General features: G+C 41.1%; 1 protein-coding gene across 1 annotated transcript in view; it reads right to left on the bottom strand.

Annotated features, from left to right (window-relative positions):
• esyt1a (extended synaptotagmin-like protein 1a) overlaps window positions 1-6893 on the bottom strand; it is a 17429-nt gene extending 10536 nt beyond the window's left edge. The window contains exons 1-12 of the mRNA XM_008413691.2: window positions 5365-6893; window positions 4034-4075; window positions 3148-3282; window positions 2659-2732; window positions 2365-2437; window positions 2181-2270; window positions 2038-2093; window positions 1554-1674; window positions 1292-1468; window positions 686-768; window positions 434-482; window positions 102-191 (exon numbers count right to left, since the gene is read on the bottom strand). Of these exons, the coding sequence (XP_008411913.1) occupies window positions 102-191; window positions 434-482; window positions 686-768; window positions 1292-1468; window positions 1554-1674; window positions 2038-2093; window positions 2181-2270; window positions 2365-2437; window positions 2659-2732; window positions 3148-3282; window positions 4034-4075; window positions 5365-5691 (1317 nt within the window). The 5' untranslated portion in view covers window positions 5692-6893. The remainder of the gene's footprint in view (window positions 1-101; window positions 192-433; window positions 483-685; window positions 769-1291; window positions 1469-1553; window positions 1675-2037; window positions 2094-2180; window positions 2271-2364; window positions 2438-2658; window positions 2733-3147; window positions 3283-4033; window positions 4076-5364) is intronic.
• Window positions 6894-9948: the final 3055 nt, after the last annotated feature.

Genomic DNA, 9948 nt, shown 5'->3' on the forward strand with positions numbered 1-9948 from the left:
ATATATATATATATATATATATATATATATTACGATATTTTATAAACTTAGTTTCCGTATATGGAAAAAATACATATATATGCAGTGCAGTGTGGCTTCACCTCGCTCAGTCTGTCAGCAGAGGACAGCAGAGAGAGCCACTCCAGCCGCAGGTGAACGCTGCCAGAACCAACGTCCCTCAGATTGAACCACTGCAGGAAAGAGTCAGAAGGCTCATTAAACACACATTTCTCTCAGGAGGCTGATTCGGGTGTTTTCTACGTCCTGCAAAAAGCCCGCAGGGGGTGAGATCACAAGGAGGCACATGGTGTCCCCAGTGTCACATGATGATGGGATTACTGCAGTCTGACTCAGATATTTCTTTTCAGAGCAAGACAAAGCTAATAACTGTATTCTGAGATGCTGCTTCGTTTCTAAAAGCGCAAATACTTACGTCATCAACGATTCTGGCCTTTTTCACAATATCCAGATCAATCTTGGCCCTAGAAGAAAGATGCAAGCAAAAATAATATAAACAGAAAATCAATACATCTTTAAAAATATTTTAAAAAAGTAAAAAAAAAAAAAAGAGTATAAGCTCTTATTTTTAAGAAAAGCATGGTCTGAAATAGCGAAAAGCAGTTGTGGAAGTGACATGAGGAGCACACCGAAACAGAGTGAGGATGAGTGAGAATGAGTAAGCTACCTCCCCAGGAAGTCATCCTGGTCTGGGTCTTTGTCAAACACTTCCACTTCCAACTCCTGACCAGGTACTTCATGGACAATAACCTGACGCGCGCGCACACACACACACACACACACACACACACATTCGCACACACCGAAGGACAAACACCAAACCAATAAAGACATAAATATAGATAAAGCAGCAAATGGCATAAAACACAAGCAATGCAAACAGAATCACAATGGTAAAGAACACTTCACTGCTGCGCCTAAACAGCTGAATAATTCAGGACGTAGATTTCAGAACACGTCCCTGAGCACAAGTAGCGCCTTATCTCAAAAACAGCCGCTTCCTGTTGCCAAAGAGAGACGATTAAAATCTTCACAGAGCTGTTTGCGGCAACAGAATTGCACTGACTTTAAGAGACTTAAGTTAAATCTTTAAAGCAGAGACATCAACAAGGTGTGCGCCATCACACACCTTGTTTGTATGCCAGAGCTATTGGCACACAAATAAGGAGGAGGTGCTGCTGGGCTCATAATACCAAAGAAAACCCGTAGATCTTCTGTCGTGGATTTTTCTTTATTTTTTTTCTAAGGTGAGCTTTGGTCGCATTTGCTTTACCTCATACATTTCCCTCCACTGCGGGTTCAGGTTGCTGTCCACGTGGTGTGAGGTGAAGATCTGGGTTCCCACGCGCAGCACGGCGTACGGGTCCGACTTCCCGTCAATCAGCCCCTTGATGACCGTGTCCTTGGCCGTGAGGTCCTCGGCTTCCAGCAGGTGGATACGAACAACTCCCTAATGGGAACGTGCACACGGAAAGAAAATGACACAAATATAGTTACTGTGGTTTCAGATATCTGGAGAAATGTAAGAGAATTACCCTTGGCAGAGGGGAGCGAAGCTGCGCCACATGCAGGTCAGCCACTAGGGGGATAGTGAGGCGGTTGGGGAGAACCAGGTGGGAAGCTATTGCATCCATGATCATTGTGTCCGACATGGCACTGCAAATGAATAAAATTGGGCAATATTACCAATACTATCCAAATGAATATTTGAATAATACATGTATTTATGATATATGCATTTTGCCAGTTAGTTTTCTTATATTTTAGGTATATTTTTATATTTGGCTGTTCAAACCAACACATTATGTTACATGTTTATGGACACAGTGTAAAAGCACACACTAAATGACTTTATGAGCCCATTAGCTAACCTGTTCCTGTACACTTAAGCTCTTTTGTTAATTTTCTACTGGACGCATAGTAAGAAAATTCATTTCTGACTTTTCTGTTTGTTGGAGTAAGTGTCCAACTCAGATGGATAAAGACAGAGAAAGCAAAGAACAAGTCTTAAAAACTCACTTGAGCCCGGGGATATCCAACAGATTTGTAAGTCCAGTCCAGTTGATGTCCAGCTTCTACAGATAGCAGGCGAACGAGAACAGTAGTTTTAAGAAATGTCTTACTCAGATATGAAAGTGGGCGCAAACGGTGAAAACACTCACAGGCCTGCGAATAAAGAACATCGTAACAGCTCCGACCAGAGGCACGTCTCCGATCAGGGGCTCCAGGATCACACGCAGCTTTCCGTGGAGCTACAGGAGAAAACACAGCTGAAATCTGACTTTTAAATCTAATGATAATTTTCAATTTGTGCAAGAGAAAAAAAATAAAAAATTCCCACTGTACCTGCACTCCCTTCACACCGGCTTTGCAGAAATACTTCTTGATTTCGACATTTATTTCCACATCACCGGCGTAGCTATAAAGAGGAGGCAAATGTAAAGATAAATATTTAACTAAGAGGAAGCAGCTTGCGGGTGTTATGACAGAGCTGTTATTTTTGTGGCGAGTACACAGATCTGCTGTTACAAACAAACAGACTTCTTCTTGGTATTGTAATTCAAGGAGGTTTTAGTCTCGAACCAGAAAAGCTGGAGCCGTGCTTAAAAGGACAAGATAAGGAAAGTTGTGCTGGGTTACCTGAGGTACAAATCCAACATAACTTGTCTTTTATCGTGCTCTGTGTGAGCCTTTACACCAACCAGCTTCAGAGCCTGTGAAACACAAAGACAGCCTTCAGATAAAGCAAACTGAAAACATTCTATAGAGCACACTAGCAGAAAAAAATCCTTTCTTCTAATACATTCATGGAACCTTAGATAACTTCATTTGCTGTGGGTTGTTTAGTTTTTATGCTGTGATTATATTTATAAGAAAATAAACCCCTAGGCTACAGACAGTTCTGATGCCCTACCCACATAAGTACTTTTAATGAATGCACTTACAACATAGTTAGCGACTCATTTATGGCAGTGATTGCTTCCAAACAACTTTTTAAAAAGCTCCAATAAAAGTCGACTGTAAAAATATGGAATAAGCTTGCAAGCTACATTATTAGACTATCTCACATGCTGCACAATCTAAGCAAACTAATAAAAATCTCCCATACAATCTGTCCCATGAACACACCTTCTCTCCCAGGTTGACCTTAGTGAAGTTGAGAGTCTGCAGATGGATGCTTGAAGCCCGGATGGCAGGAGCGATGGTTCCTACCAGCAGCTTCTCCAGGTACTGGCCAACAAAGGGCCAGGCCTGCTGCAGGATCTGCACAACAACAGAGCATACGGCCATTCATCACGCCGCCAGCACTCATCCAAACAATGCAAAGAGAATATTCCATATCATTATCAAACATGCCCTATCTGCATCAATTTTTGGGATTAATGTATGCTAAAATTCCATGTATATGCTTGGCATGCGTTAAATCCTCGCAGTAGGACATCACACTAATTATCTATAAGCTGTCAACTCGCAATAGATACGTGGCAGCATGTCTACAAGTGCAAATGATCTCTCTTGGCTGATACATCAGGAAGCCTGGAGTGGTTAAGCAGGCTGGCTGAAAAACGAGTCCCATCATCTGTCTGTCCTACAAGCAGGTCGTCTGTCGCAGACTTCATTACAATTTCCCCTCAAGATCACCGCTCTCCGTTATTAGTATTCAGACTCACGCTCGCCCTGTGCTGATGCGAAGTGACTGCACTGACAGAGACAAAGGAAGTTGCAATATGATCTGAAACGCTTTCCTCTTAATTACATGAGCAGATAATCCTCGTCGGACACCGGGGATGCACCAGCAGACCGCTTAAGAGTCCACTTGTGCATACTTTACCTTATTAATAAACGTGAGCCCTTAATGCTGCTGTTGTGGGAAGTTACTCGAGTGAATCGGGGTTGCCTCCAACGCCAGATGGAGCGGAGCAGCCCAAAGTCACACAGATAGCTCTGTGTTTAAACAGATGGAAAGTACACAGCTGCCTACGGGCGAAACAGACAAAGGAGAGAGGGAGCATACCTTATTCAGCCACTCCACTTTTTCCACATCTGGAAAACTGACCTGTAGATGAAAAGCAATAGAAGCTGAGTAAAATACAGGGAGTTGTATTACGTACATTTAGTTACGCTACAGACAAAGATTTCAATGTACTTTAGAGTGATTTTATCTGATGATGACATCATCAAACGGCTTTACAATCTGAAAGTGCGGCGTGGATTTATATTCACCAACTTTAGAGTCAGTCAGTACTTTAGAGCTTTACAGATGTCTTTGGGAGAATCCCCCAAGGTTAGTCCATTTACAAAATGAACTGTTGGAAATTCATCAAGGCAAAGCACTGGATGCAGAGCATCTGCAAACCACAAACACCCACTTAGACCAACTTGATTTAGGCCTGGACTTTAACTAGAGCATTGTAAAACACAAATATGCTTTGATCTATGCAATTTCATTGTAGCTAGTGACATTTTTAGGGTCGTAGTCTAGCTGGAAGACGAACCTCCAGCCCAGCATCAAGTATTTTTGCAGACTCTAACAGATTTTCTTCCAGTGCTGTCCTGCTTTTGGCTTCGTCCATCGACTCTGATCAATTTCCATGCAGTAGAAAAGCCTACCCACAGCATGGTGCTGCCACCACCATGTTTCATTGTGGGGGGAGTCATGTGTGCAGGATGATGTACAGTATTACTTGTAGAAAAAAAACATAAATTATTTTCTTCAAAATATGTACTCTCTTTGGGTAGTGAAATATTAAATATTTTAACGTTTGATATTGGAGAGTGGGCCCTGCCTCTCGTTCATTGACTGCTGAGAAAAAAGGCAGCTGTTTATCTGACTGATTTTAACGTTAGGAGTGAATTACGCAAAGTTATTCAACTGATGAATAAATTTCAACCAACTAACCACAGATATATTTTATCATCTTATAAGATCTATGCTGAAAGCATCCTAACAAACACCAGCACACACACACACACACACACGCACGCGCGCGCACACACACCCCTTACACTGTTCATTCCACAATCTTGCCAGATATGGAAGTCCTGATCACTGCCTAGCTCATCCAGTTTTTGGAGCATAAAATCACAAGCTGGTTCACATCACAGAGATAGAAAAAAAAAAAAAATATATATATATATATATATATATATATATATATATAATCTGCCTCAGAATATCTAAACTATGGGGAAATGACGTGGGTAAAAAAAATGTGCTTTTTATATATGTGATCATGGCGAATGTAATTAAAGGCATCAAACGGTAATAAACGGTGAAGGTCAGATCCAGCTGCAGATTAACTTCTCATGCGGAGTTGAAAGCTGCAGAGGAGGATTCCCCCTTACCCAGGGAGGCAGATCCCTCCTGGCTCTGAACAGCTTCTGAGTGGTGAACTCCATCTCGTTCTCCAGGAGGAACATAGAAGACTTGAGCCTCATCTCCTTCTCCTGCCGACCGTGTTTGTATCCCATGTAGACCATCAGCCCGAGCAGCACCAGGCTTATGCTGAAGCCGTAATATCCGGCCAGGTAAACCGGGAGGAGAGCAGCGAGGCATTTCCCGAACGACCACAGCACACTGACTGCTCCCTCACCGGGGGGGCGGCTCGGTGAGGCCGGGGCTGTCCGAGCCGTGCCGCCGCTCATGTCCGGGTCTCCGTCTGCGGTGTGCATGTTGTTGAGATCCGGATGGCTTCCCCGTCAGCTCTCTAGGTCTGGCCTCTTCTTCTTACCTTCCCCGCAGAGAGGCGAGCCCCGGCGCACAGCGACGCAGTTTAATCACAGGAACCATAGAGACAAAAAAAAAAAAAAAAAAGAAAAGAAAAAAGTGTTTCTATTCGCCTCGGTTCCGCAGGGCTCTGTCGTGAACCGCTCCGCGTCTGATCCGTTTGAGCTGCACTGGAGGAGCAGGACAAGCGGTGACCGAGACCCGAGAGGGCGGACTCAGCTTCAAGCCCTGCATCAGATCAAGCACGAACTCAGACCCTGGTATTAACTTTGTAGCGTCATGTGCTGCTGGCGGGCGGAGCGTACACGCAGAAATGCAAAAAAAAAAAAAAAAAAAAAAATGGTATATTGCATCTGGAGATGAACCTGAGAGCAACTGGGTTATGATCATTTAACCACCGAAAACAGGACTACCTCCAACTCCATCCAGCAAATAAAGCAGCTCGACCCGTTGTCTTTTAACACTGCCTGTCAGTCACAGGATAAATCCTCTCGTGTGCGCAGGCGCTCATGTCCACTGCAGCAACTTTACAGCAGCACCAACAGGTTCATCATGTACGGATACAAAAATGAATCTCGGATGAATTCATGATAGATGTAATTCGGTTATTTCTGGTGGTTTTTAATGATCACGGCAGCTGATCAAATCCCAACATCCACTTGACCAGAAATGTAGAATATGTCATAAGACCAAAAGGGAACAGGAACATTATGTCACGACCTACACAATCCATGGGAAATCCGCTGACCAACTCGTATGAAGCATATTAATAGAAGGTTGAGTGGAAGGAAAAAATAGGGTAGACGGAAGGACACAAGCAAAGGGGAAGAAGCGTGTTACCCATGATAAGTCCTTACTGAAACTAAAGTAAATTTCATATGTAAATAATGAATAACTTCATGCTTTCCTTTGTTGACAGGCTTTCATGCTAATTGCATTTTCTAGTGGGAGTCGGGACTTTAGCACCACCAAACAATTAACAGCATAGTGAAAACATCTTATGACCAACATTTATATGAAAGCAGCCCTGTGCTAATTGTGATATCATGTCTGTAAAATGATCAAAATGCATGCTTCTTTCACCTCTTCCAAGAGTTCCACTTTGAGTGAATTTCTGAATTCCCAATAACAATTTAAGGTCAGAACTACAAGAACACCAAAGTTAACCCAAATCTTGTCTTTTACTGATGCCCTGGTAATAAAAGGGTTAATGACCATGATGTGTCTGCGCCTGATTAGCCACTAAACTAGCCTAACCTAATCCCACTGAGGATCTAAGGAGCACTGCCAAGAGAAGATGAGAGACTGACGAGCTGAAGGTCATAATCTGGACTTCTTTAACAACTGAGAAGTGCCACAGGCTGGTTACTTCAATGCCCGACTGGAAAATCAATTTTTTATGAGGCTTATGTTTTGATCTTCTAAACGGATCTTTTTTTTTTTTTTCATAAGCCGCGGTCACCGAAGTTAGAAGAAGCAAACACTTGAAATATAACAGTCTGTGTGTAATGAAGCTGTATACTGACTTCTTAAAAAAAACTAAATTACTGAAATAAACTAACATTTCCCATTTATTCTCCAGATTTGCGACGATGCAGCTGTATCGCTGTGCTGCACACAGATCAATATTACTCTTCTTGTATCCAAGCAGCAGCTGACCCACCATCCAGGGTGTCGCAGAGACAGTGTCGCCACAAAAAGAGGGCAAAATGATAAACCATGGAACAGAAACAGACATTTACATGAGTTATTACACTGTTGCCTTTCCACTTGGCTCTCATTTGCAGCGTCTCTTCTGCCAACAAAACAGACCTGGTTTAAAATAGCTCTGGTGTTTCCTGGTAACAGACACTTGTCTGTATTTGCTCTGAGGGTGAAGGCTTTTATGATCCTGTGTTTACAGAGAACATGCACTCTGTGAAGCAGCCATAATCAAGTCATGTGAGACGTATCGTGCGCCTTTTAACAATATCCATACCCCTGCAACATTTTCCCATGATACAAATGTCAGTGGTATTGTTTTAAACGATGAACACGTACAGCAATTTGCAGACAATAAGGAAGCACTATCACGGGGGCAACATAAAGAGACGTAATAACAAGTTGCAATACAGACTAGAATCAGTCTGTTTTCCAGTAATTATAACTATTTTAAAGTCCATTCTCTGAGCTGCATGGAGACAGTGTAAAGTCCTTAGAACAGGTTGATGTGCTCAATCTTCCTGGTCAGTGAGAACCCGAGCAAGTGCACGCACTCCTAAATCTGGCCTTGAACTGTTGCAAAAACAACATGACTGTTGTTATAAAAACCATAAGAGGCTCTGTTTTCTGCTTTGGTCACGTGCTATGTAGAGGAGAGATCAATCATGTGGAAGAAAGATGTTCTGGTCAGATGACCAAAACTGAACGTTTTGGCCTCCATGCAAAACGCTGCGTTTCCCCAGTGAATACCGTGGGGGTGGAGAGACATGTGAGATCTGTGTGGTTGATGGTTTCCTGTAAAATTCTCAGATGTGATTAAGTTGTTACACCAGCATTCTCTTTCTATCTTATTAGATATGATTCTGTTCAAGGTAATTGCATGCAAGGGGAAACATATTAACTGTTAGAAGGTACTTCTTTTCAACTGACACTTTTACGGTTAAACCGATAAAGTAACATTTCACAACTTCAAACTTGAAGTGCCTGAAGTTAAATACATTACCTTGATCTTATTGTCACATTTTTTTTACCATATTACAGCTGGACAATTCAATGTCTCCTTGGACACACAAAAAAAACCCAAACTAATCAAGACGTGGAAGACAAAGAATGCATTTTATTTTATTTATTTTATTATTATTAATTTATTATGTTTTACAAGTAAAGTAACACTGCATATGAATCTGGAATCTTTACATAAGTGCATTTAAATCTTTTTAAATTAATGTTTGTAAAAAATAAATAGGAAAGCAGCACATCATTTTAGTTCCACTTCTCGAATATCCAGATTTGATCTGTTCATCTGTCCAGTTATAAATATTTTAAGTGGGCAAAAACGTTTTTTATTTATTTGTTTGTTGTTGTTTTTTTATCAAGAATATTTCCATATAACTTGGAATTCTCATGTTAATAAATGTAATTGAATTTTGGGATTATCCTGTTTTTGTCAGTCTTGTTGATTTTTGCTTTTAGTGCCATATTGTAAATGGCCTGCATTACATATTTTGCACACATTACAGTGTCTGCAAAAAAAGAACATCCTCTTTTCTCTTGACTTTTTTAAAGCATTTTGAAAACATTTTAAAAACATTTTGAGGACATTTGGAATGAGCTAACTCTTCACCTTTTTAAAAAAAAATCTGCCAGCACTGTAATTTGTTTCGTACATTCTGACAGTTTATTAGTTCTGCAGCTAAATCTTAAGAAACATGCCTCCATTGGTCTCTGAAACCTCAAAACCCATACATTAAGAAATAAAGGTTTCAATAAAAAGATGGATAAGAGGAAAAATTGAATTATCTTCTCTAAGTTACAGCAGAAGCAGAAGTGGAAGTCAAAGGATTATGAGTCTGAGATGTTGAAATGATGTGGGCACTGATGTAAGAAAAGGTTGAAGTCAGCTGGTAACTGGGTCTCATGTCGCTCAAGTGAAACCTCTGGCCTTGGCAGAACTTCAAAAACATTTAGAGTCAACAAACAGAAACATATATTTTTAGCTGCTGGAAGCTTGACATTGAGCTAGTAATTACTACTATTCGTATTATAGGGCAATGCAGCTCTTATAAAGGAAACTGTATTTTCTATTCTTTACATGGACTGGAAACCCCTTTTGAAACTACATCTTGGTCGCTTCAGCTTGATTTTACTTTGAAAGGCGCCATCTAGTGGGCACTCTCTTGCCTACCGAAGCTGCCTCGGTTGGAAAGTTAATGTTCAACCAATTTACCTCTAAAATGTTCAAGAGCTGTAAAAGACACCTGTTATGATCCCACATGTTGTTGTATTATTTACAAAAACTCAACGGAATTTCACAGGAACATATCATGAGTTGTAAGCAGTAAATGCCAACAACTCAACACGCTCATACGGTCAAACATGTTGAGTTTCATTTTGTCCACAACAGAAAACAAACCATATGACACATATCTTTAAAAGAAACTTTTCCAAAGGCAAGAGATAAGGGAAATTACCTATTCATGCCTTAAAGCATGAGCTTCATG

The sequence above is a fragment of the Poecilia reticulata genome, linkage group LG7 (genome assembly GCF_000633615.1).
Source record: "Poecilia reticulata strain Guanapo linkage group LG7, Guppy_female_1.0+MT, whole genome shotgun sequence".
Classification (NCBI taxonomy): domain Eukaryota; kingdom Metazoa; phylum Chordata; class Actinopteri; order Cyprinodontiformes; family Poeciliidae; genus Poecilia; species Poecilia reticulata.